Source organism: Phyllopteryx taeniolatus, chromosome 8, assembly GCF_024500385.1.
Source record: "Phyllopteryx taeniolatus isolate TA_2022b chromosome 8, UOR_Ptae_1.2, whole genome shotgun sequence".
NCBI classification, from domain to species: domain Eukaryota; kingdom Metazoa; phylum Chordata; class Actinopteri; order Syngnathiformes; family Syngnathidae; genus Phyllopteryx; species Phyllopteryx taeniolatus.
In genome coordinates this window covers 4007083-4035074 of record NC_084509.1, presented here as the reverse complement: position 1 = coordinate 4035074, position 27992 = coordinate 4007083, and the positions used below count along the sequence as shown (strand labels likewise).

Here is a 27992-nt window from a genome sequence, read left to right as displayed (position 1 = left end):
CTCAGAAGTGTGAGGCAGACGCTCTAACCAGTCGGATATAATGGATTTCTGTTGAATAGTCTCATCCCCCACAACATTTAGACATTCATTCATCGCATAAGTCTTTTAATTTAAAATGGTTGAACACGTTGTCATCAGATGTCATCATGTCAAGCATCTTTCTATCCATTTCCATTAGATGTTCCATAAGACTTTTTTCCAGGTGAATCTTGACTTTCTCTAACAAAGGGAAATGTGTGAGCATTAGAGCAACCCGTTTTCTGAAGTAGCGCAAATGTGCTTCTCGTGAACCATCAACTGGCAAGTATAAATATAGCCTGAGCACAACACAATGTTACAATGTCAGACAATGAAAGGATAAGGACAGGGTGAACAGCCAGAGAGAAGAAGACGAGGAAGAGGAGTAAGGCCGTGTGGCAAAGGAGTTGGGAGGCAAAACATAGTAAGAAGCGGAAGAGGCTGAGGACACATGATCGTTCCTGATGACATAAGAGCCACACTTGTAGACCACATTCTCAATCATCGGCATAAGTGTAGGAACATTAGAACATCCCTCCAGAGTACGTTGTTATATTGACAACATGACTAAGTAATCTGACTGTCTTAACCCAACACAATGATACAAGGGCTTGTCATTCTGATGGCACATGTTCATTGACACAGAACTAACAGATGAACTCAGGATTTTGAGCAAGAGACTGGCTTCTGCAGGTGAGCCATGGTTTTGCTATTTGTATTAACAGTTTTTTTTTTTTTTTTTAAATGCAGTTTTGAAAATTTCGAAGATGAGAGAAATGAAAAATGTACCAAATGTACTAAAGCGACTGACAAAAAACTGTAAGATACAGTACCTTCTAACATCGAAATCCCAACTGTAGTGATGCCTTTAGATATGAGTGACCTTATGTAGGCGTTTTTTGAGATACAAGCCATCATCATCACAAGCCTGATTGTTTCGCTTTGACTACCGAGCAAAGCGTTGGAAGCCGAGCGCTCTATGGTGGCTCTGAAGTCAACTCAGCTGACTTCACAACAAGCAGCCATTTGGCATAGCATGCAAAACTTCAAAAAAGAGGCTTCAAGCTATTTAATGCCACATCCACTTAAAGTTTACTTTCAAACTAAACATACAACAAAGAGAATTCGATGTTGAATATTTAAAACAACCACATAACTTTGCCTTTAAGTTGGCTAGCCTAATACTAACACAAAAAAGTAAATGCCATCAACGGGCTAACAAGTAGCATCTACAGTATGTGGTGGTGTTATAAAGCTTTCAGGAACACACGTAGACAGACAATATAACAATGCTCACAGGCATATATTCTTTATCTGATGTGAAAAAAACCCACTAACAATTACTGCAGATTACAAAGCCACTTACAGTAGTTGAGTGAAACTCTTCTTCGTTTGTCGGCTTGACTGTATTATATTCTAGTACAATAGTACAAACGTACAATATTATAGAGTGCTATTTTCCTTTTTTTTTTTTTTTAGATTTTTTTTGGGGGGAGGCTGTAACAGATCAATGTCATTTCCATTCATAAAGATACAGTAATTTGAGACTTGAGTGTTTTGAGTTAGGAGCATGGCCACAAGATGTATTAAACTCATATTTCAAAGCACCACTGTATTTATTATACATAATTCTACGACTTCACCTATCCATCCATTATTTATATAAAGTGGGTACGGAAAGTATTAGTCTTATATAGACAGGTGTGTGGCTTTCCTAATCAAGTCGAATCAGTATAATTAAACACAGCTGGACTCCAATGAAAGTGTAGAACCATCTCAAGGATGATCAGAAGAAATGGACAGCACCCGGCACAGCAAAGGGTCTGAATAATTATGGGTGTGTGATATTTTAGTTTTTCTTTTTTAATAAATCTGCAAAAATTTCAATAATTAAGTTTTTTTTCTGTCAATTTGTGGTGCTGCGTGCACATTAATGAAGGGGGAAAATGAACGTAAATGATTTTAGCAAATGGCTGCAATATAACAAAGAGAGAAAATTTAAGGGGTCTGAATACTTCCCGTACCCACTGTATATGCTGGTCGGCCACCGTATACACACACACACACATATACATGTATATATATAAAATACACAAGCACAGGGAGAACACGCAAACTTCCCGCAGAAAGTTCAGAGGCATGACTCGGACCTTAAGAAGACATGGTAACCCCTCTCCTTTTGACAAAACATTGTTATCTCAAGTGTGGCTCCACTATTCCTTATTTTCCATCCTGTCTCCTGTCTTCAGCCTTCCTCACACCTCCTCCTCCTCTGCCAAACTTTATCAACAGAGCAGCTATATCAACAAATGTTTCCACTCAGGACACAGGGGGGGAAAGGTGAAACAATAATCATTAATTATCTCCTCCATCCCAGACTTCCACTCAGCTCAACTTCCCTTCGTATCTGCCGCCATTCCTCTTTTCCTCTCCCTCTCCTGTCTTTTTGAAATGACTTGAGCAAAGAGACGTTTTTGGGAAAATAACTTCAACTCTTTGCTACCGTTACCCCATTTTAACTAACATCTGTCCCCTTTTCAGATTTTAAAACTCCATCTATCGCCTCTCCCCAGAAGCTTTCATGATGTGTCATAAAATTGCTGAGCTGAGTCACAAAAGGCAGAACTTCAATTTCAAAGGCCTTAAACATCGCAACAGTCTCCGATTTAAATCTCTCTGTCAGGAATAATATTATTCCTGTCTCACAGGGTCATATTCCTCCCTTTCCTCCCTCTCTCTCTTAATATGTTTTACATTTTGTTAAAACATTTAAAGATTTATTTTTCACACCCCACACACAAATAGGAACACTTCACACAATGCTTGCAACACATGCATGTTCCCAATAGCTTTCATGGACACACAGTCCTTTCCTTGAGTACACGAGCAGGAGCAATGTGCTGTATCGTGAACATTTAGTAGGAAATTGTACAAAAAGTTCAGCAACATGAGCATCACAAATAGCATATGTCCAAACCACTGTACACCCCCCAAAACCGAGTCAAGTCCTGCTGCAAAAACACTTACAAAATATGGCGGACATAATGACATATGAGGAAAAAAATGAGAAATGCTGCATTTTGTACTACATTCACCGTGTTTTGAGTAGGCATGCATCAAATAAATTGTATCCACCTAAGTGGAAGATCCTCTTCGGTGTGAGAATCAACGACCACTCACAAGTTCGTTGTTTTTGTACAAAGTTCTACATTTGTAAGTGGAATAAATACATAAACCTAAAAAAAAGTTTGGGCTAATCCACTTTCATTGAGGCAAAAATTAATTAAACATACTGTAACATAAAAGCAGAAGGTCACAATCATAAGTGTCCTGTCCAAGCTTTGATTACATCTGTACTTTGCATTCCGTTATATGTTGGTTTCATCTGTGGGAGTGTGAATATGTGAGTGTGTTTATGAAGATTTGAATTTGTGTGGGAGTATGGGAGGGTGTTTAGGCTCCATCTCGTAACCACAGCAGCCACAGCTCACACTAAGAAAATGACTGCTGCAATCTTTTCAGAGGAACCATTGTTACCACTTGTTACTTCATGAGGGCACAACTTGCTCCCTCACTTGAAACAAACGTGTTTGAAAGTGTTGAATGATAAATGGAGATTTTGCAGCTAACGTCGTCAACACTGTATATATTTAGTATAATTCATCACCCCCCCTCCCAAAATAAATAAATAAATAGAATATCTATAAAATGGCACAATTTTGTCAAAATATCTTCTTATTGCCCAAATGTTTGCCCAGTACAGCATTTCTGCAGTATCTGCACTATTTGTGGTGTGTGTTGCAGGAATAATTGCCATAAATCGTAGTGAAATACCTTTCTGTGTGGGGTGGCGTGTTGCGTCATTGCCATGTGGAAGCTGTGAGCTCCTTTGAGTTGTGTCTTCCCCCAAAGAGAAGCCAACCTCTGAACACACTCATCTCCAGAACAAAGCGGAACGTTGGACTTACTCTACAAAAGACAACAATAACAAAGAATAAAGTGAATGTTTGGGTTGACGGCAGAATGTCTGACTGGAGTGAAATGTAAAGAGGCCTTTGGAGACTTGTTGGTCGGAGAATTTTTTTCTTAATGATAGCAGGGTGTTTGGGTGCACCTGTAGATGGAGCAGCATGATGTGTATCCAAAGATGAGGCCGGCGGCTGCTCAGGTTAAAACTGGACTTGGCATACAGGCAGTAATGACCCTTCAGTGGACAGGAGAACGACAGCTTGGCCACACAGCCTCTGTTTGATTCTGTAATGAAATACAACAGAACTCAATGACTTTGTGTCTTAGTGAGCGCAGGATATGTAAAAGAGCAATTCCACCAACACAGTGATGTCACCCGTCTAATTCTACTGCATATACACAGATTTTCGGTCCAAATGTATTCTATTGTTCTAAAAAACGCCATTATCAAGGAGAATATATAAGGCACACAGAGTAAAGCAAATACAGTCCCTTCTACTGTATCAGGTACACTGAATTATGGTTCTACCAGGCACACTGGTATTTTTGAATGTCCTAAAGGTTACAATTCTCAACTGACGGACCTCAAACCAGCCTAACCACCTTCAAACAGTGTGTTGGTCAAATGAATTCCCAGCATCTAATATTAATTTTCTGCTACAATGCTGTTGGTGTAGTAGAATTTAATAAAACATCACTTTTCTATATTGTGCCATTCAGTTGTCTGACATTCTAAATGTCTTGTTTCTGCATTCTCCATGCATGCGTATCAGTGATTGGACTCTAGGGCGCGCGATTGCGTGCAATTATTTGTATAATCTTCTTCCCCCAAGAAGAAGTGCAAACACTTTGTTTTGGTAGGTCAGCCAGCAAAACGATGACATCATCTAACTGAGACCACTGTTGTCATCACAGTTGGAGTTGTTGGACTTGGTTCTTTTCAAGAGACCAAATACTAAGGAAGTGAATGGAAATGTTTGAATTATAATGCTGTGTTTATTTAGGTACATTCATCTTCAGATGTATTCAATTACAAAGACAGAAAAGGATTAGTTTGTTCTTGGAGTTTGTTTCCTGTTTTAAATGTGTGCATATGTTGTATGTGTTAGGTAACACCTGGCTGGTTCTTAGTTCACATAGCATTAAGGTCAAAGGCGTAGCAAAAACTCCTGTCAATAAATATACCTTGTCTGCACATGAACTCTTAACTTTTGCATTGCGTGTCTGCTCTTCATCTCCACGTTGGCCAGGGATGAAGGGATAGACATCCTGTAAATTCAGTGTTGTGGTTGTGCTGTACTGTACAATTACAGCATGTTGTTTTGACTGCCGCTGGTTGGTTAGTCTCTCTCAATTTTCTTAACTCTTGGGGTCTTATGAGGAAACAATGACAGCAGCGACATGGACGAATCTGAACCAGGCAGCATTAACGATGACAGTTACAGATTCAAAGAATCACAATAATCGTCATCCATGACTTATTTAAGAGAATTGAAGTCGTCAGCGACACGAATGATTCGTGGCCAAAGCCGTGTGTCTTGTCCCAGCTTAAAAACTATAAGCATTTGGGATTCAAAATTAGAAAATACACATAAAAATATGGTGCATTTCTCTTCTGTAGTTATCATTAGCTTTTCTTTTTAGCTAACATGTTCATAATAATCATGTTGCATGTAAAATGAATTTTTTTTCTTACTCTCAGCACGAGCACTTTTCTAATTTATGACAAGAGGGAAACAGTTTTATTTTCTCGTTATGCCAAGTTATCACATAATTGGCAGTAAAATAAAAAAAATATATATATATATATATATTTTTTTACTTTTGTTCTTGGGTATACAGTATTTCAGAGTCAACAGTATTTTACTTTTTCCGAAGTATCTGTACTCCACTGTGTGTGTACCTTTGCCATCTCTGCAAAGTAGTTACACTAGACAACTATTTTACATCAACAGTGCATCTGGTGGTTCAAGCAAATGCACTCCCTTTTGCCTCAATTCCTTCAAGAAAAAATTCATCAGCAATCAGGTCCACACAAACAATGAAACATTTTTCAATTTTTTGAGACTATAGGGGACTTCACGCCAAAATACAAATGGTAGAGTACTGTCCCTCCAAAATACCCATTTTAGGTCAATCTGTATGAACAAAGCCATTGTTATGGATGGGTATAATTTTTTATCAATACTAGATACAATACATATGGTATATGGTATATTGCTTATTTCCATTAGTTAAAGAAAATCATCACTTTATTAACTGTGACTGGAACATCTCAGAGAACATTAACACAGATATGATATCATGTGTAACAAGGCTGCCAAATTGGCTGTGGAGCTAATACTGTTGAAAATTGGAAATTGCACTAAATCCATCCATCCATCCATCCATTTTCTGAGCCGCTTCTCCTCACTCGGGTCGCGGGCGTGCTGGAGCCTATCCCAGCTATCATCGGGCAGGAGGCGGGGTACACCATGAACTGGTTGCCAGCCAATCGCAGCGCACATACAAACAAACAACCATTCACACTCACATTCACACCTACGGGCAATTTAGAGTTGTCAATTAACCTACCATGCATGTTTTTGGGATGCGGGAGGAAACCGGAGTGCCCGGAGAAAACTGCATTAAATCCCTTGTACCAAAATAAAATAATAGAAGAGAAGAGGTTGCGTCTGACCTAAGTGGAAGACAGCAAATGTGAACTAGTATTCACATAAACTGTTGAACCTCTTGCTTCTAACCAAGGTGACCTGCCAAGACGAGAGTTTACAAGTGGGTGCACACACACAAACACACACACACACATGCACGCATGCACACACACACACACACACACTGATACACAAACACACACACACCATGCATGCATGCACATGAACACAAATCATCATCATACACCATCTCAACTATACAGTGGGTATGGAAAGTATTCAGACCCCCTTAAATTTTTCATTTTTTTAAATTGCAGCCATTTCCTAAAATCATTTAAGTTAATTTTTTCCGCAAATTAATGTACACACAGCACCCCATATTGGCAGAAAAAAAACGGAATTGTTGACATTTTTGAAGATTTATTAAAAAAGGAAAACTGAAATATTACACAGCCATAAGTATTCAGACCCCTTGCGCAGTATTTACCAGAAGGACCCTTTTGAGCTAATAGAGCCGTGAGTCTTTTCGGGAATGATGCAACAAGTTTTTGACACCTGGATTTGGGGATCATCTGCCATTCCTCCTCGCAGATCCTCTCTGGTTCTCTCAGGTTGGATGGTGAACGTTGGTGGGCAGCCATTTTCAGGTCTTTCCAGAGATGCTCAATTGGTTTTAAGTCAGGGCTCTGGCTGGGCCATTCAAAAACAGTCACGGAGTTGTTCTGAAGCCACTCCTTCAGTATTTTAGCTGTGTGCTTAGGGTCATTGTCTTTTTTGAAGGTAACTCTTCAGCCCAGTCTGAGGTTCTCAGCACTCTGGAGAAGGTTTTCTTCCAGGATATCCCTGTACTTGGCCGCATTCATCTTTTCTTCGATTGCAACCAGTCTCCCTGTCCCTGCAGCTGAAAAACACCACCACAGCATGATGCTGCCACCACCATGCATCACTGTTGGGACTGTATTGGACAGGTGATGAGCAGTGCCTGGTTTTCTCCACACATGCCACTTAGAATTAAGGCCAACAATTTCTATCTTGGTCTCATCAGACCATAAAATATTATTTCCCAGCATTTGGAGTCCTTCAGGTGATTTTTAGCAAACTCCATTCAGGCTTTCATGTGTCTTGCACTGAGGAGAGGTTTCCGTCGGGCCACTCTGCCATAAAGCCCCAACTGGTGGAGGGCTACAGTGATGGTTGACTTTCTAGAACTTTCTCCCATCTCACGACTGCATCTGTGGAGCTCAGCCACAGTGATATTTGGGTTCGTCTTTACCTCTCTCACCCAGGCTCATCTCCCCCAATTGCTCAGTTTGGCCGGACGGCCAGCTCTAGGAAGGGTTCTGGTCATCGCAACTGTCTTCCATTTCAGGATTATGGAGGCCACTGTGCTCTTAGAAACCTTAAGTGCAGCAGAACTTTTTTTGTAACCTTGGCCAGATCTGTGCCTTGCCACAATTCTGTGTCTGAGCTCTTCAGGCAGTTCCTTTGACCTAATGATTCACATTTGCTCTGACATGCACTGTGAACTGTAAGGTCTTATATAGACAAGGGTGTGGCTTTCCTAATCAAGTCCAATCAGTATAATCAAACACAGTTGGACTCCAATGTAGGTGTAGAACCATTTTAAGGATGATCAGAAGAAATAATGAACAGCACACAAATTAAATATATGAGTGACACAGCAAAGGGTCTGAATTCTTATGGCTGTGTGATATTTCAGTTTTTCTTTATTAATAAATCAGCAAGAATTTCAAAAATTGTTTTTCTGTCAATATGGGGTGCTATGTGTACATTCATGAGGGAAAAAATGAACTTAAATGATTTTATCAAATGGCTGCAATATAACAAAGAGTGAAAAATTTAAGGGGGTCTGAAAACTTTCCATACCCACTGTATATTGTTATATTGAGGTCTTGGATGTAACCCAATACAACTTACCCTCCTTTCCACCTGTGTCTTTCTTAATACATACCAGCCATAGTTTAATATAACACCCTATTTTTCTTAACATATACAAACATGTGAATTTAGTAGTTTACGTCACATTATAATGAAATGTATGCTGAAAATAAAACCTTTTTTCCCCCCACAGTTCTCACATGGGAGCTTGTCATAAAAGCGCAGCCATTAATCAGGCATGCAAACAGCACCCCGACATGCCCTTTGCTGGCCCAAAACTCAGATTGGAGGCAAGTAATTTAATATTTGCTGAGCTGTGGTGTCGCAGACTCCTTGTTAAAAGCACACACACGTTGAAATGAAATTAAATTTAAGATGAGATGAAATTGCACATTTATGCCCTCTAGATGGGATTAACATCACTACGAAATTACTTACCCCTTGGAGTAATAAATCCATGTCTGGTTGGAGCTTCAAATTCACTGATGGAATGCTGAGTCCTGAATACTGCTGCATTTTATGTGTACATGTACTGTATATGAATATATTTTAGTGTGTATTCCTTTTGGGGACAAATACAGTGGGTTAAAATGGTAAAATAAGAGTAGAGGCCCTTGCCAAATCTTAGGAACCTTTACCTCCTCTACTCCTCAACCTTTACCTCCTCTTAACACAAATGTTATTTTGACTTTGAATTATTGATGAAAGCAAAAAAAAAAAAACATTTTTTTTTGTTTTTTTTAAAAAGCGCAGAAATATCAATGTTTGTGGATTTCTGTATAAAAGAGGTTAATGATTGTCAACATTACTTCAACTGTGTTTACATTTGCTGGCCTGACACTTTCTGTCCTAATTCCTGTTGACAAGCTCATATTTCCAGTACTTTATTTTGCTACATGTAGAAATTAATAGATTTAGTTGGACCGTCTATCTGCTGTTCAGTGTTTTTCTTTTGTTACAAACCATTTAATGTGTAAGTGTCAAAACAATTGCTGAAAAAAAGACATCAATGTATGTGGAATAATGCACTTTACTCACTATTTTAGTTTATAGTATTTCTAGTTTTTAAATGTAGCACACTCTCATGAGGTAAGTCAAACAAAGAGGATAGTGAGCCCTAAAACTATTTAAAAAAAGATAAATAAAAAAAAAAAAATAACTGATAGCTTTGTTACACTAGAGTTTATTAAGGAAATTTAGATGAATGCCCAACCCTATTACAAACCAATCATGTGAAACTCAATGGATGAAACCTAAAGTGATGCATGTGCACGCTAAGATTAATACGGACATCACTGGTCATCTTACCTTCTATTGCACATTGTTCTGGTATGGGGATCTGTTGGACCATGTCCTTACAAAATTCTTGGATCATCTCCAGATTGTCTCTTAAGTGGATGAAGAGTCTGTCAGCTACCCCTGCCTCCTCCTCCACCTTCTCCTCCTCTTTGTTCTTCTGCCCGCTGTGATCTCTCTGTGCCTCTTTCACCCCACTGTGTGGCGCAGGAGTGACGGCGGATGTGGGTGCATTGTCTGTCAGTTTCTTGGCGGGAGGCGTCACTTCCCGGTGTTCTGCTGAATGCTGGCAGGGCAAAGTGCAGGTGATGTTGTCTGGACTCAGCTCCACTCCTTCTCCGTCATCTGAGTTGATGGACGGCAAGCGTACAGCATGAAGAGCCAGGCTCTTTGACCTATGAGAGACCATAGTGTCACCATGGTTGAGTGTGATTTCAAGCCCAAAACATCCATAAATGTTCCCCTTGATCCTTGCTGCAAATAAATCAGACAACACATTGGGTTGTATTTGCTTCTGACACCTTTGATACACCAGCCATACACTTCGTGTATGCCATTATGTCATGCCTGTTACATTTAAATGTATTGTTCCGCTATTGTTAAAGGAATCCTACGCTATTTAACAATTGGGTTTGTGTGCGTGTGTGTGTGTGTAGGTGTGTGTGTGTGTGTGTGTGGATGCGTGCGTGTGAATGTGTGGGTCAAGCTGCAGGTATATGATAGTAGTTTGTAACATTGTCCTTTATTGTTTATAGTTTATCACAGGGATAGATATAGAGACTATATATATATATATATAGTGTGTGTGTTTTCTCCCACTTTCTTTGAACACGCTTAAACATAAAGTTATGTTGAAAAGTTCTTTCTTTTTTTTTTCAAACCTGTCCATTCAGTTGTGCGGTCATGCAGAATGGAGGATCTGTATCCCTATTACTGTAACAGTTTTTGCGTGCAACACTAGGTTTTTTTATACTGTCACTGTGGTTCTTTGTATTATGAGGGATATTTACTGAAAATCTCACACTTTACACTTAAACGAATGTAAATTTATTTGAAAACATCCATCCATTTTCTGTACCGCTCACCCTCACGAGTGTCACAGGCATGCTGGAGCCTATCCCAGCTATCTTCGGGCAAGAGGCGGAGTACACCCTGAACTGGTCGCCAGCCAATCGCAGGCCACATAGATACAAACAACCATTCGCACTCACATTCACACATACGGACAATTTAGAGTCTTCAATCAACCTACCATGCATGCGAGAGGAAACCAGAGTACCCGGAGAAAACCCACGCAGGCACGGGGAGAACATGCAAACTCCACACAGGCGGGGCCGGGATTTGAACCCCGGTCCTCAGAACTGTGAGGTAGATGGGCTAACCGGTCGACCACCGTGCCGCTATTTGAAAACACACAAACAAATTGTAAGCATAAAATGTATAGAAAATACTGTAAATATTGTAATCTTTGTGTACTTGCCTGTGCCTTAAGACAAGGGTGTAATACTCATTTTTGTCACTGGTCACATTGTAGTTACGATTTCCCTCAGCGGGCTGTTATGACAGTGAAACCATATACAGTAAATGTTGAATCACCTCATCATATTATTACATATACACAAAAAATTAGGGGTAACTACTTTTTAAATCAAAAGACAAGGATAATAGTTTGTTCAACTATTGTTCAAGTTAGTGTAAAAAGGGGTTTGGTAACAGGAAAATGCAATATCTCAACATTATTGTTTATTACATATGATAATTTGGAATTTTGGTACAGATTTTAGCAAGAATCATGGAAGTTGGGGCGCATGATTTGCTTCGGCGGGCCACATAAAATGATGTGGCAGGACTTGAGTTGGACACCTGTGCTTTAAGAGGCGGGACCTAGTGGGTGGCATGTGATGTCGGTGAGTCTGTGTGTGAGTGCCTGGGTGTGAGCTGTGGCCGAGGGCAGCTCCTACGTGAGTGTGCTCATTGTATTTATGTGTTTTACTGTTCTCTAGGCGTTCAATAAACAGCTGAGAATAAACAGCTGGGTTCGAGGCGGGGTACACCCAGAACATGTCGATCACAGGGAACATATACACATAAAGTACTTCTAGAGTTATAAATGACAGAGTCTGCAATTCAACATGCATGCTAGCTATCTGAATGTGGGAGGAAGCAGGAGTACCCCTAAAAAAAAACATGCAACCACAAATACAACATGCAACCTCCACACAGGAAGGCTCACGGATCCTTTTGTGACTGTGAGGCAGACGCTGTAACTGTGTTCCTCAAAACAAAAACATCTTTCAATTGGATTCAGTGTGTGTTGATTATCACATTCTCCCCCACCTGTTGAATCTCATGTCTCGTTGCTCCTCCGTCATCGCTTGGTTCAGGCTGTATCGCCGCTGGGGGGCGGGAGAGTCCTCCTGCGCCTCCGCCTCACCCCCTGCCAACACCTGCTTCCTCGGCTCAGACCCCCCACCTCCTCCTTCCTCTCCTTGAAGCGATGCATTGGGAGATGGCGAGCAATGGCTATTCTCGCTGGAACACACACAAAAGGGTCAATGTATTTAGGACGTGAGATGAAATTGACATTCATTTTAGTTGCCTTCCCTCACATTCTGGCTCACCTTTCAGTATTTCTCACATTCTCACACTGGCTCGCTGTAGTTCTCTGTCTGTCACCTTGTACTCCCCCTTTTTTCAGCAGCCCCATTCTCCCCCAGGCTTTTTATGCTTCTTTTTATGCACTGCCAAGTATTCCCACAATCTTGCTCTTTGTTCGTGTCTCAGTTTCCTCTGCCAAAGTAGTTAATAACAATAATTGCTATGTCACTCAGAAGGGCACATACTTCATTTAAGGTTGAACTGTTAACAAAAGAGAGAAAACAAAAAACCTAATTTGCATTAGTTTGCTCATATTTGTGTTTGTTTGTTTGTTTTTCTGTATGCTAGCTAGCAGGCTCCTTTCTGGTTAATCTGAGAATGAATTTAGAATGACTAAGGTAGAATTAAATGGACAGGAGGCTACCATTTTCATTCTGGAAAGACATGTCCCTTAGGACAGATTTGCCCCAAATATAATTGGTGGCATCATGATGGTGAGTCGTGAGGTCACAGGTTCGAATCTTAGCTAGTGTGTGAAGTTTGAATGTTCTCCCCATGCTTGCGTGGGTTTTCTGAGTACTTCGGCATCCTCCCAAATCCCCAAAACATGCATGTTAGTTTGATTGAAGACTAAATTGTCCACAGATGTGAATGTGAGTATAAATGGCAGAAAAACAGTCGATATGTGCCCTGCAATTGGCTGGCGACCAGTCCAAGGTATACCCCTTCTCCTGCCCAAAGTTAATTGGCGTAGGCTCTAGCTCACTTATGAACTTGGTATTATATAGCTTTATAGATGTAGTTGGTACTTTCTCAGCACATTGGCCACCCCCAACTAAATTGCATGGAAATTATGAGTCCTGTAGATTTTGTAGTAATGAAAAACAAAACAATTTACTACCCCATTTCACCATCGTGAGAGGAGAGGACCCCAAGCAAAGCCCTCAATCCTGCACATAATGCGTTTCATCCTCCCAAATGCACAAAAACACATGGTGACTTGACATGCATGCATGCTTTTATTATGCAACACTGTGGGTGGGGGGTTAGATTGTGTTCAATCATTCACAAATTGTCCCTCAATACAAATAAACAATTTACAAACACAAACACAAAAACGAGATGAGGCGGCCTTAACTCTTTTTTGTGTGTGTAAACTACAAACAGACGACAGCATATAGTCACTGCAAACGTATCTATGACAAAGAGTGAGGAAAGTCAGTTGTAGGAGAAACCCTGAAAACTGACCCAAAAAGGTGGTAGCCTACCTCAAGCCTCCCGGAATGGATATTATCCAAGAGCAATTGGGTTCTTGCTATACCAACTGGATCTTTGACTTAATACATCGTCAGCAGATTGTTTGATTGTTTGGCTGTGGAACAATTATAGATCCAGTACCTTGTGCTTACCCTACAATGGCAGTCAATCGCAGTGCACTTACATATAGACTAAGGCTTGGAAGAAAGTATGCGCCATCCGAACCAATTAATAAATTCCAATGAAAAAAGAACATCGAATAAAAAAAAAATCCACTCTTAACACTCCCCACATCACAGGATAATCCTTCAGGAAAGAATTTTAAAGACATCATTCCTTTGGATATGGAGAACAAACGACGAGTGTGCCTTTTCTGACCTACGACGTGCAGTGGTACTCTCCTCAAGCCGCCTCCCCAGTAGTCTTGCTATGGCTGTGAACGAATTGCTCAGCCTGTAGAGGTCTTTCCCGTAACCTCCGAGCACAGACGGGTAACGGTCCGTCAGAGCTCGGATCTCCAGCAGCAGCGTGTGGTGAAATGTGTGATCCATGTTGCCCAGAAGAGACACCAGGTAGCCCAAAGAACTGTGTGCATGTGCCTGAAGATAATGAAGAGCACATTTCAAAGTATAAAAATGATTGTCTTCATACAAATCCCATTATAAAAAGTTTGAGACCTGGGTCAACTGTTTCTCTGCACCTATAAGGTCTACGTGGATGGATGATCTTGGTATCAAAGTAAAGGGGATACTTTAATGGTTACTGTAGATGTGAACATTTACATATTTACAGTAATGGGTATTTGTAAATAAAGATCTTGACTTCAGGTATTAAGATGCTACATATTTTTTTTTTAAATTGGCATATTTATTCTTTATCAACCATACTTTCAATTGAGTTCATTTTTTGGGAGATAAAATACATTTGTTGAAGACCTCTAAGTACTTTTCTTCTAAACACATATTTGACCCACAGAAAAGCTTCTGAATACTACACTGCCCTATTTTCCCACTGGCCTCTGTTGTACTCCTTTTTTTTTTTTTTTTAATAATATTATGCAACACCAAAACAGGCTGGTCACTTTTGTCACACAAAAATAAATTAATAATTATATCTTTTGATGCATGTGTGTTCTGTTCTGGCAGAGAGAAACCCTCATAAGCACTGTCGGTCATGCCGCATGATTACCCCCCTGTACTGGATCTAATAACATAGTGTGAGTGGAGTAAAGGTGGTAGGATTCAATGTCAGCGCTCTTGCAATGTTAAATCCAAATAAGGACCCCCCATTTGTTGATTAAAAAAAAGTGGACGAAAGAAGAAAAAAACAGTACTTTCAAAGCTTGCTCTCTGGACTAATAAACCTTTACATAAGTACTTCGGCAGTCTTCATAAGACAATATTACATCTAATACAAGATATTAACCGTACATATTGCAACAAAACATCAAAGTACCAAAAAAAACTGCTTGGCACAATTATTACATCACAGTAGTGGGGGGGGAAAGCTCCGACAAAACATGGACTGATAGGACCTTTGAATCCAGCTATTACAAACATCTTGTGTTGGAAATAATTTAAAATCAACATATAATCAACATACAATCTACAATAATCGAACCATGTTTATTGTTGAGTTTCAGTTTCATAACCTAAAAGAAAAATAGTTTTTTTGTTGTTATTGTTGAATCGGCTTCCTTCACTATACCTGAGAGACAAACATGAGTGATGAATGTTGTTCCTTCATAGTTTGGGCATGTTTCACCAGTTCTCTCTGTGGGATAATAATCTCAAGTGTGGATGCTAAACCCAACTGAAAGACTAAACGTCAGTGGGCTTCCACACACCATGCCAAGAAGATATTTAGGAGTCTCTGTGGTATAGCACAAGAAAGAAATAGAAGGTTTTTGGGGTGTAGATTGGAGATACCAAGATGTTATTATTACAACTCAGTGCTGGCTTTATTGTCTTGATATTTTAAATTATAAAAGGGCTATGATGCTTCCAAACATGACAACCTAAGCGGGTCTTACATAACGCTCATTTTAGAGCATCCCTGATCATGTGAAGCCTTTACAGATAACACTTAATGCAAAAGTGGGAATAGTTTTGGGAGAAAAAAAACATCCAAAAGAATCAAAATTAAGAGTTTCTTTATTTTTTACATTTGTTTGAACAAATAAATGCTCTATTTAATCATTAGTTTTATTCATCCGTTTACTATACCGCCTGTCCTCATTAGGCTCGCCGCTGAGCTGGAGCCTATCCCGGATGACTTTGGCAAGCACCATGGTACACCCTGGACTGGTTACTAGCCAATCACAGCATTAGTTTTATGCTTTCCAAAAAATTATCCTGGACTGATAAGAGATAAGGTTCAAATTACATGGAGGAATACTGACTGTACCGAAAAGCACGAAAGAACACTACAACTAATAAATAACACACAATCTTCTCTTAATAACCTGCTGCATGTGTTTTTCTTTCCTTGCTTCCGTTAATAATTTGCTTCTGATATTCAGTACATTGATGCTTTCTGTGGAGCTGCTATCCTGCAAACCTACAAGTCACACAGAGATATTGTTGTGTGGATGTTTTTGACATTTTGATGACACACGACAATGTGTCTTTGTGTATCAAGAGAAGATGACTTAAAGACAGACACCGAAAACATCTGAATGGCTTCGCTTCCTTTTGTATAATATCATGTTTTTTATTTTTGAGATCTTACTGAGAAGATAGCTGAATTAAGTTGACATGTTCGGCCCAAACAAACAACAAAGCCAGTCACTCAGTACAGATGAAGTCCTTCAGGAGCTCAAGGAAGCCAAAGAAAGTTGTGCAACCAGTAATGGAGAGACGTGTGCATGTGTGTGTGGTCGGGAGGGGGGTCAATACTAACTTACAGGAGGCACTGGCATCACTCGGAGGTCTCTGCAGGGTAATTTCCCAGAAAAATAGGCCTTGTTTTCCAAATGACTACAATGTGAAGAAATACAGGACACTAAGGCCCAAATTATCTGTAACTACGTGTGTGTTTGTGCGTACTAAAGTTGAACTTGCAGTTTGTTGACATAGAAAATATACTAAAGGTGGTGTTGCCGTCTCTTTAATAAGTTTGTATGTTTGTGTGCGTGTTTACGTTCATTAAAGGCATACTTTATTTTCACTTTGTGCTAATTTGAAAAAAATTAAATGAGCCCCAAAGGAGAAAAGAGAAGCTGTAAACTGCTCATTATTCTCTATCCCTCGCTCTCTGTCCCTCTCTCTCACACACACACACACCATATCTGTCTTGCTGCATGAGAAATATTCAGCTCTGTTTCATCCAAGGTAAAGTTTTACTGTCTACACCACTTCTCATGATAAGCCAACCATCACAGCAAATGAGCAGAGCATTCTGCCAAGCAGTGTTACCAACTCCTCTGTAAGGAAAGTAGCTATTGGCTGTCCTAAAAGTCGCTAGATGATGTCATAGCCTCATTTTCACAATTGATTTCAATGAACGCTGTAGGAGAGAGGAATAACGTTGAAAGGCAGATAAAAAGTTAATTTAAAAAAATGCTAAGTATGTTTAAAACTGCAAATGTTGAGTCTTAGTTTGTTTTCTTTATATTTCATTCACGAAAGAACCAAATCTGTCGACTGACTCATTAACATGAACGATGGGCTTGGGACTGAGTCGCAGTTGTGAGACGTTTCGTTAAATTCTTTTTTTTTTTTTTTCATTGAGGACATGAACTGCAAAGTAATAACCTGCTTTCATGTCTCCAACACATAAAACGCACATAAACTGGACAAATTTTGTGGGGAATCACGGATGGTGTAGTGGTACATTCAACTGACTTCGATGCAGACAGCGTGCGTTCCGTCTCCACACACTGAGAGTGAATGGTTGTCTGTAACTAGTATATGGTACCATGTGACTGACCGGCAAACAGTCCAGGGTGTAGTCCGCCTTTTGCATTCAGCTGGGATACGCTCCTGCTCTCTGTGACACTGAACAGGCTAAGCGGTATAGAAAAATTGATGGGTGGATATTTTGTGAGATTCTTTGTTTACTTGTTTAGTCTAGTCACATTATTTAATTGGAGATGGTGAAATGGAATTATTCCAAATCAGTATACAAGAAGGCAGCCAGGCCATCAATTCAGTTCACTAGTTTGTACTTCCAAACACTTTCGCTAAGAATCAGTTGTCCATTGTGTGTGCTCTAAGTGTGCGTGTGTATGTGTACCTCACTGATGATGCCCACAGCACCATGGATTTTGGCCACATGACCCAAGAGAGCAGGCCATTGTTGTCCCACAGTCCTGAGCTTTGGCAGACAGCTGACCAGCGAGGAGGGGCTGGCTTGAGACACATTCACCAGAGTGCCTAATATGGCCTCAATTAGAGACTGGTTGCCTAGGTAACTGACGAGGGCAGGCACCTGGGGGCTGAACATCTGAAAAGAGAGTTGTATTCATACTTTTACAATGACTCCAACAACGTTGTGGTAGCGTGCATAAGCACCAAGGAGAAGGATGAAAGTCACTTTAAGAGGTGGGAAGCCGAGCGAGATGAACAGTGTGGTGACTGATGATAAACAAAGACATGACTGTAGGACCGTCTAGCAACACTCTGGCAATGTACAGTTCCTCATTATCCACAGCTAGACTGGATTGGATCACACAATTGCAGAACACTCCTGCTGCTTCAATTTCAGTCACCTCGTATGAATAATCACATTTAAATCAGAACAGCACCAACACCTCAGGACTTCTTTTAAAAAAAAAATTTGTATAAACACTGTGCTGGAAAATAGAAAGACACAACACAACATTAGCTCTGTTTTCTGTTATGTGGTATTTTACCCTGATGTTGAACACAATCAAAATCTAGTTTGCTCGACTGCCCATGTATTTTGTATGTAATACAGAGAAGCAGTTATTTGTAGAATTAATGTGTCTAAATAAACTTGACTCATAACACGAAAGCCCCGATTTACCATAGGTTTGCGGATGCAAAAAACAGGCGCAAACTTGTTTGCTCACACAAACAGATGCAGAAGCTGATCTAAAAACAGGGCACACCCAGGGTTGCATCTGTGAAACAGGTAATATTGCCATGCAGTTCATTTTGCATATTCCAGGAGGGTTGTAGGCAAACATATGAATTTAGCACGCTCAATGTGATTTATCAAACCTGAGACGAACTGCAATGGCCGATTTTGAGTCTGTAAATACTGCGTATGAACGGCGGGAGCAAACCAGCATACACAGCGGTGCTAGCATCGATCAGGCAAAATGACAGGTGGTGGGGAGAAATTTCCCACTTGTGTAAACATTTTTTGTAATGCCAGAAATAAAAATGAACACGCCGTGTCATCTGTTCAGCAATGCAATTTTGGATGAATGATCTAAGAGCTGGCTTCGAGCCAGTCACAAGAAGGGGTCATGCTATTTCACCTAACAAACTCCTTTCAACACTCATTTCCTTACATCCGGGTCATTTGATTTAAAGTTTTAAACACAATGTTATGCAGGATGGGGTGAACATCCAATGGCCGCACACTCAAAACAGGGCTGGCTTTCCCCAAACTATCAGAGCGATAGATTTCTTTTATGCAACCTTTTGTTTGTCTTCCACTAACACTTCCAATTCCATCATTCCAAACTTCATTTTGTGATTCTGGTGCTCTCTCAATTTTTTCACAGTGAAAACCATCAGAGCTATCTAATGCGCCGAACCCTTTTTTTTTAAAATACGGCAGTCTCCAGCACTTTTACACCTGTTGCCAACAGCGCACATGATCTGGTAGAGTGAGTGAACAACCAATTTAGCACCTGCTATTAGGGATCTGAGTAAAAGATCGCACTCTTAGATCACACATAACATTCTCACCAAAAGCAAGCGCAATCTGTTAGACTGAACACATAATGTAGCGCTCATTATTTGCGATCTCAGTAACTCAGGCCTTAATACGAGTTGTGTCAGAAAGGTTCCAGGACCGGCGTTACACACAAATTCAATATCGCAAACTCAAATTACACTTTTCCCCTTCAATGTGGGCCAGATGATCAACCAGGACATCTACTTAGAGATGCTGTAGCATTTGCTTTATTAAGTGCACAAGAAGACACAAGATTTGTGGCAGGATAACTTGTGGCTGCTTCACCATGAGTGGTCCCCTGCGATGCAATGCGCTGAGCTTCTGACAGTCATCGCCGAGAAAACATGGCCGTACTGCAGGAAACTCCCTACTCACCCAACCTAGCTCTGTGTGAAGTTTTTACTTTTTCCCAAGCTCAAGGGGGTCATGAGAGCATTGCAGAGAAGGCTGGTTGGTATACTGTGTTAGACTGCGGGGGAGTCTGCTCGATAGTAAATATTTTATTTCAGTCATAGTGTTGTGTGTTGTTGATGTCTATGCTACAGAGTACTGTTGAAGTTTTAGGCCTGACATTCAGTCATGCAACACACACGAAAATAAATAAAATCTTACCAGCGGATGTTGCTCAGCCACCAGTTGAAGCAGTCTGATCAGGTGTTGCTGTTCTGTGGACTCCAGCTGTGACATCACAGCAGTGAGCTTGCCAAGGTGACGGTGTATGACATCAGGTTGTCTGGGGTAGACTGAAGGGAGCACACGGAGGAGCATGTAGTTGCCTGTGGTCAAACACAGTATTTTTTTTTTTTTTTGTGTGGGCAAAGAACACATGTCACCTTTTTAATTGGATCATCTTCAAATGTTCAGCGTTTGTAACAGAATTTGAAATCCAGCAATGTAAATCTATACTAGATACCTATGTATGGGCAGTAGTAATGAATCAGATGAATTTTTAACAGTGAACGCAATTGTTCACTGTTTTGCTCATGTGTATGAGGTATAAATCGTGTATCTGGGGATCTGAAGGAGTAGTATGTGCTGCTGAAAAGCGCTGACTCATATTCTACGTATTGATGCACAATTGTACAAACAAGTATGTAGCATAACAGCATGCGTTGCATGTAAAAAACATCTTAAAATGATTTAACTCATTGACTCAACAAAGACACGTTGTGGGTGACTTTTCAAGATTCAAACATTTTGGGCTTTTGTGTCCTGTAGAGAATTTACGTTAATAGGCAGGAAATATAGTACATGTAAAGTCTTACAGTCAACATTGGGGGTTGAACAGAATATGTCACAGATGCTCCAAGGTCTGCGACAGATTACAACCCAGATGTTTGATTTCCTGTATCTGCTGGGTGACCTTGATAGTGAGCAAAAAGCCCAAAGTTGAATGGAAAGAAATTGAATGAAGAGCAGACAACAAATGTAAAAGTTAAATAATCTTATAAAACAGCACCATCTGTGGATCAGTGGCGGTTCTGGGAGGGGAGTGCCCCCCTAACACTGTGCCTGAACCCCCCCGTGGGTCTACCTCCATACAATTACTATGCAGTACTGCAGTAAGACAGCAACATCAGCAGCGCATGTGCACTAACTGCACACACATAACATTCTCGTCTTCTATAGTCATTATAGAATTACTAGACGGCTAAAGGGTTGAATAAGATTGCTTGGTGATTGTGAATTAGGAACAAGGAACTGATTTGAACTTTTACCCCCTGCTTCAACAATTGTCTTGCAGCCAGACATTCCAATTCATTCAACACAACAACAATCACAACAAAAATCCCTGGAAGTTTGAAGAATGACTGGTAGAGCATTGATTGGGAACATCCATCCATCCATCCATTTTCCGTACCGCTTATCCTCACTAGGGTCGCGGGGGTGCTGGAGCCCATCTCAGCTAACTCTGGGCGAGAGGCGGGATAAACCCTGGACTAGTTGCTAGCCAATTGCAGGGCACATATAGACGATCAATAATTCACATTCACACCTACGGGCAATTTAGAATCTTCAATTAACCTACCGTGCATGTTTTTGGAATGTGGAAGGAAACCAGAGCACCCGGAGAAAATCCACACATGCAAACTCCACAAAGGCGAGGCCGGATTTGAAGCCGGGTACTCTGAACCGTGATGTAGATGTGCTAACCGAGGGGTGTCAAACTCAAATTCACGGTGGGCCAAAATTAAAAATTGGGACAACGTCGCAGGCCAAACTCAATATTCAATGAAAAATCACTGCGATGTGCATGTTTTTCCTTCTCTGCAGAAATGTAGCCTTAAAATGTATCATTTGACAACAAACTTAAATTTTGCTTAAACACTGAATCTGGAATAAACAAACTTTAATATTATAAACACACCAGAAATCTAATTTGCAATAAAATACATCATTGGTATTTGTTTGTTGTTTTGTATTTAAATAGATAACATGAACTGTTCTGTCTCTCTACTATTTATCTATCTCCAACCACCTTTCTTTTTTATGTAAATCTCTTTTCAAAGGCCAACAACAAAACAACCCCAAAAAAATAAGAATGTCCTTCAATAAAAAAGCCAAACTTGAAACTATTAACAGTCCCTGTCTGAGTTGATAAAGGGCATTAAAAAAACATGAGTTCAATTATGTTATATTCTTTGTTGGCGGCACGGTGGGCGACTGGTTAGAGCGTCAGCCTCACAGTTTTGAGGACTCGGGTTCAATCCCCGTCCCCACCTGTGTGGAGTTTGCATGTTCTCCCCGTGCCTGCGTGGGTTTTCTCCGGGCACTCCGGTTTCCTCCCACATCCCGCGACCCTAGTGAGGAGAAGCGGCACAGAAAATGGATGGATGGATGGATATTCTTTGTTACAGCCACGTTGCTCCGCACACGACAAGCAGGTCTGTCTTTAATCTTCCGTTCAGCTTATCCTCACTAGGGTCGCGGGTGTGCTGGAGCCCATCCAAGCAATCTTCGGCCGGGAGGCGGGGTACACCCTGAACTGGTTGGCAGCCAATCGCAGGGCACATATAAACAAACAACCATTCGCACACACATTCACACCTAAGGGCAATTTAGAGTTTAGTGAACAGATAATCTGCCTCCCACCTGTCTTGGAAGTTAACTGTTTTAGTGGCCCATGTACTATATACTGGCGGACCAGCTCTAATGCACAATTGATATGGCCTTGCGGGCCAAATATAATGACATCATGGGCCAAATCTGGCCCCCGGGCCTGAGTTTGACATATATGTGCTAACCAGTCGGCCACCGTACCACCTGATAGGGAATATGTACAATCCCAAGATTGTCATGAGCCACTTTAGCATTTTTGTTAGTTATTAGATACTGAGAATTATGAGAACCCGTGCTGCCAATTCCCAGACAGCACATGATATTATGCGAAACTATTCATGGCCAAAAATGAATACATAATATGTCTATATGTAACATATTGCACAGTTGCTTCATGTTTTACAGCAAGGTGATGCATAGACATAAATCATTTCAATGAAGTGCTGCTTTTATCAAATGTGAAAAAGCTGTGGGAAGGCTGCCCATAAATATTAAGATGATGCATCTGTCATCCTCGTTATGTCAACTTTCCCTTCCAGTAAGACCCAGCTCTTCAAAAAACCAGACACATAGTGTACAGGGCACGTACAGAGACAAAGCTTTTTACAGCCATAAGGCTGAAGCTGAAGCATTTATGGGATTCTTTTGAGGAATTTTTAGGGTCCACACAGGAACATGCTGTGGGGGATTTAAAGAGTTATACTATTGGACGCTCAGGCATGCACACGTCTAAACACACGGAGAGCATCTGGGAGAATAACATATACAGTGCGAAAACCTTTAGCATCCCCCTTTTGCATTTAAATCCCAATTTACAATGCAAAAGTAAATCTGCTATGGAAAGTTCACAATGTATGTTGGGGCTTGAGCTGGTCAACTAATGTCCTGGAGATGCCGCTAATGTGTGTTTCAACTATAAAAATGTCTGCTGTTGCATTCAAGACTGGTAGGAGCTAGGGCCAACCTCAAAGTGTAGTCAAATCTAAATGACTGCAATACGCAAAAACTGTATATAATGTAACCATGCGGCTAACCACTTCTATGGTGGGGGAAAGGCAACTCTTGCCGGCCTCTGAAGTGCATCACTCTGCGCAATTTTAGCCATTCCCTGGTAAATTTGAATTCACTTCAGAGGGTCTATTTTAAAAAAATGCAAAATTTAATATTAATTATTGTATATAATAATTATAGAAACAATAAACATATCTAAAAAGAGGTTACAAAGTCTGTGACTACATCTCTGTGAGTCCACCAATTTTTGTGTGATGCTCGATGACTGCTTGTGGGTGAAGTTGCAGCACAGCGACGAGACTTCTCAGGTTTCAAGAATGCATCGTGTGTTCTCGGAATCCAACCATCCATCCATTTTCTGAGCCGCTTCTCCTCACTCGGGTCGCGGGCGTGCTGGAGCCTATCCCAGCTGTCATTGGGCAGGAGGCGGGGTATACCCTGAACTGGTTGCCAGCCAATCGCAGGGCACATAGAAACTAACAACCATTCACACTCACAGTCATGCCTACGGGCAATTTAGAGTCTCCAATTAATGAATGTTTTTGGGATGTGGGAGGAAACCGGAGTGCCCGGAGAAAACCCACGCAGGCATGGGGAGAACATGCAAACTCCACACAGGCGGGGACGGGGATTGAACCCCGCACCTCAGAACTGTGAGGCTGACGCTCTAACCAGTCGGCCGCTGTTCTCAGAATCCTCATTCTAAAATGCTAACAAGTACCGTAAGATAATTCTCGTGCTTGAAACTTAAAAAAACATAATATCTTCATCTTTCATGCCTGTTCATTTACTTTACATGGGTGCAATGAAGGGAAATCTAGTCATTGTCATTAAGCTTCAACTGTGCATCATTGTCATGGCTAAACACATTTCTGACAGACAATTCACCCAATTGGTATACAACCAGTCGCTTACTGACAATTCCTTCTCGTTCACCCTGTACACTGATCAACTAACAGTGACTCACAGCACCTGAAATCAGTACTGATAAAATGTGAGTCAACCCAAAATCAGGCAAGAAATTGGCTTAACACGCAATCACATATGCCCTACATTACTCGCGTGTCGAATTTGATGTTGCAGCCCCAATTGACACAACCCAAACTATCATCCCGACAGACTAAAACAGTCACATACTGTGTAACATTTCTATACCGCTTGTGGTCCCCAGGTGAGCTGGAGTCTATCCCAGCTGACTTTGGGTGCGACGTGGACCCTTCCTGGTCGCCAAGAAAAACTTAGACAAAGGTGACATATTTATATACTATAATTACATAATGGGAAAGAAAAATGTTTAAATTACTGTGGTAAACAGTAAACCACTAAATGACAAAATCAGTAAGTTATAATTGTGCATGCAAACCATTGCAGAAGTCTAAAAATTTGATTTATGAAGCAATGCACTGTAGGTGTCCATCGCATGTGTTCTTCTGTCAGACCACAGCTGCATGTTTGGGCTTCTCTGCTTATTTTTGAAATATTGAAAATAAACACTGTCTTTAACACTTTAATGTTCAATACCTTCTCAAGCTTGTTTCCAAGCCGCTTGACATGGATCATTAATTAGGATTCTTTGCTCCTTCTCTGTTGTTTTGCAGAAATGTCTCATATGATATACTGTATCAACTTTAAACTTCACCCACCCTCTTTGGTTGTTTTGTTATGCAAGAGGAATATTTGCTAAATACAGTAAAACATTGGAAGTTTGTAAACATACAGTAACAGACAAGGGCAAAATGACAACATATCAAAGCACCAAATTAAAATGGAACTAAAGTCTAGAAGTTTGGGGTTGTACAATTCGCAATTTGAACAAAATTGTTGGGGAAAATACACCTCTAAATTGCACTAGGCGTAATGTTAATTAAGCCATCCCATCGTGCCAGACCTCAGTTCACTGAGCATCAAAACATTAACGCTGGGTTGTTGTTGTTTTGCGACATTGCAATAGAATGACTCAACTGGGCTGTTATGAACATTAGCAGAAAAGAAAACTGTCCAGGAAGTTATGTAATTTACTGTAAGGGAAGACTCCAACACCATCACTTGTTCTAGGTAAGGTAGTTTTTTTTTTGTTTTTTGTATGACACCAAAAATGTCACTTAAAACATTGCCTGAACAGTTAATAAACATTTTATGATGATGAAAGTTTGACCTGGGAACAGAATTCTATTTGCATTATTTTGTTTTGTCAAAAAATCCCAAAATATTTGTCAACCAATGTTCTGTGTGATTACTTCCAGGGTAATATTGTTCCAAATAAGAAAATAACATTTTGTAATGTTTTATGTACATTTAGGTCTTTGCATTATATTTTTCAATTTAACATGCACTGCATAAAGCTTTGGTCTTCCCAGGGAAATTATGATTGACATTATTTTGCTGGTTGTGTCTTTCTTTCCTGACTGCTACTGATAATAAATTCCACACAATTATTATTTGAGACGAGGTCAGCATGTTATAGGCCAATGACTGTTTTTTTTATTGTTTTTTTTTACTATCAACACAAAAGAGGTCTGTGAGCAAGTGTTTGCTAGCTTGTACCACACATGCGTATACTTTGCTTGTCTGTCCCAGAAGTCATATATCATGTCACTTAAACACCTCAGCTATGTGAAGGCGGGAGTAACTGTCACGTGAAGGCACAGGGAAGAAACTTCTCCCAGAAATATCTAAAAAGGTGAGCACACCCCTCACATTTTTGCAAATACTGTATGTCCTTATATCTTTTCATGGGACAAAACTGAAGAAATGACATTTTGCTACAATGCAGTCAGCATGCAACTTGTATAACAGTTTAAATTTACTTTCCCCTCAAAATAAGTCAACACACAGCCATTAATCCCTAAACCACTGGCAAGAAAAGTACACCCCTTAATGAAAATGTCCAAATTGTGTCCAAAGTATCAATATTTTGTGTGGCCACCATTATTTTCCAGCAGTCCCTTAACCCTCTAAGAGGGTTTAAATCAGTAGGGTTTAGGTCTGGGCTGGGCAACTAGTAATAGTAATGTCATAGTTCAACAATACAGAAAAATATTACACCTTTCTGTTGGTCATTTTTGTTTTACATTAATTTTTCGCAGTACTATGTGGATTAATGAAAGAGGGTGAAGGTAGTAGAGTTCACCAGAGTTTCCCAGGTTGCCACTGGAATCCTATTCCACTCCGCCATAACAACATTCCAGAGCTGGTGGATGTTGGAGACCTTTTGCTACTTCACATTCTGTTCGAGGATACCCCACAGATGCTCAGTAGAGTTTAGGTCTGGGCTGGTTGTTTGCTAGGTGTTTGGGGTCATTATGATGTTGGAATACGTGTTTCCTGTTTCCTGTTTCGTGTTTCCTCAACGAACTTCAGCGCCCCAGTGCTGGCAACACTCATCCACATACCCACAACCATGCGTGACTATAAGCAAGGCAAGTAATGCTTTTATTTTTTTAAATCTGTTCGAGTCAAAGTAGTGTCACCATTAAAACTTTATTAACCATATATGCATTTTTAAGTAACATTGACATGAATTACTGTAATTTAGGTATAAAATACAATTGTAACATTTTGTATTCATCTATTTATCTATCTATCTGTACAGCCATATGAATGAAACCACTATTCCACCCAGATAATGAGCAGGTAGAATACGCAAACAGACACAATGAAAAAGAAACACAGGAATGCAGCACAGAGCAATCAAATCCTTAAATCCCATGAGGAAGTCATTAGGTCAATCCGCTGGACCGAACACACAAAAGCATATATGCAAACACACATCCAGTCCCTAATTGTGTGATCTACACATGTAACCAAAAGCATAAGTACACTTGTTGAGGCACAGAAGTGAGGGCGCAGAAAATAGTGAAGCCATTTAAAAATCCATTTAGAAAACTGCCTCTTTCACACACGTACACAGAAACTCTGCATGGGGTAAAAATCAATCCCTCTCTCCTCTTCCATTACCTGTTTCCCCCTCTCCCTGTGTTTGACTCACAGCAGCAGCGGTAATACAGTATCTGATTACGACATACAGGCTACCTCCAACGACGCATTACTCACTGCCTTTCCGTGATCACTCACAGGCTGGGGTACTGCTCCCATTTCAACGGCACAAAGAGCTATTTAAGAAAGTTTTGGACTTAGGTTTATGCGCTGGTGTTATTCTTATGCAACCATTTTAAAATGCAGCATCACAGATTAAATAAAGTGTACAACAAGGATATAGTCACAGAGGACTTGTTTTAAGCAGGCCAAAAAAAGGGGGTGGGGGGGTTAATCAAGGCTAATGGTACAATTATCTTCAGTTACTCTTAATGTACAATAATTCTGCTATGTTGCTGTAAAAAATACTCCACCATTGAG

General features: G+C 40.4%; 1 protein-coding gene and 1 long non-coding RNA gene across 10 annotated transcripts in view; one reads left to right on the top strand and one right to left on the bottom strand.

Annotated features, from left to right (window-relative positions):
- veph1 (ventricular zone expressed PH domain-containing 1) overlaps nt 1-27992 on the bottom strand; it is a 94972-nt gene that overhangs the window by 24200 nt on the left and 42780 nt on the right. For 6 of the 9 annotated variants that reach the window (XM_061782702.1, XM_061782700.1, XM_061782707.1 and 3 more), the window contains 7 exons: nt 20178-20341; nt 17928-18137; nt 14070-14290; nt 12174-12368; nt 9849-10231; nt 4133-4272; nt 3853-3987 (listed from right to left, as the gene is read on the bottom strand). In XM_061782702.1, the coding sequence (XP_061638686.1) occupies nt 3853-3987; nt 4133-4272; nt 9849-10231; nt 12174-12368; nt 14070-14290; nt 17928-18137; nt 20178-20341 (1448 nt within the window). Of the gene's footprint in view, nt 1-3852; nt 3988-4132; nt 4273-9848; nt 10232-11088; nt 11391-12173; nt 12369-12484; nt 12627-14069; nt 14291-17927; nt 18138-20177; nt 20342-27992 lie in introns of those variants that run through there. The other 3 variants (XM_061782704.1, XR_009789814.1, XM_061782708.1) reach the window with 3 other exon arrangements.
- Nucleotides 543-26109, top strand: LOC133482514 (uncharacterized). Its single transcript, XR_009789817.1, has 3 exons — nt 543-711; nt 24808-24884; nt 25235-26109. It is a non-coding gene; the product is annotated as an uncharacterized LOC133482514 (long non-coding RNA).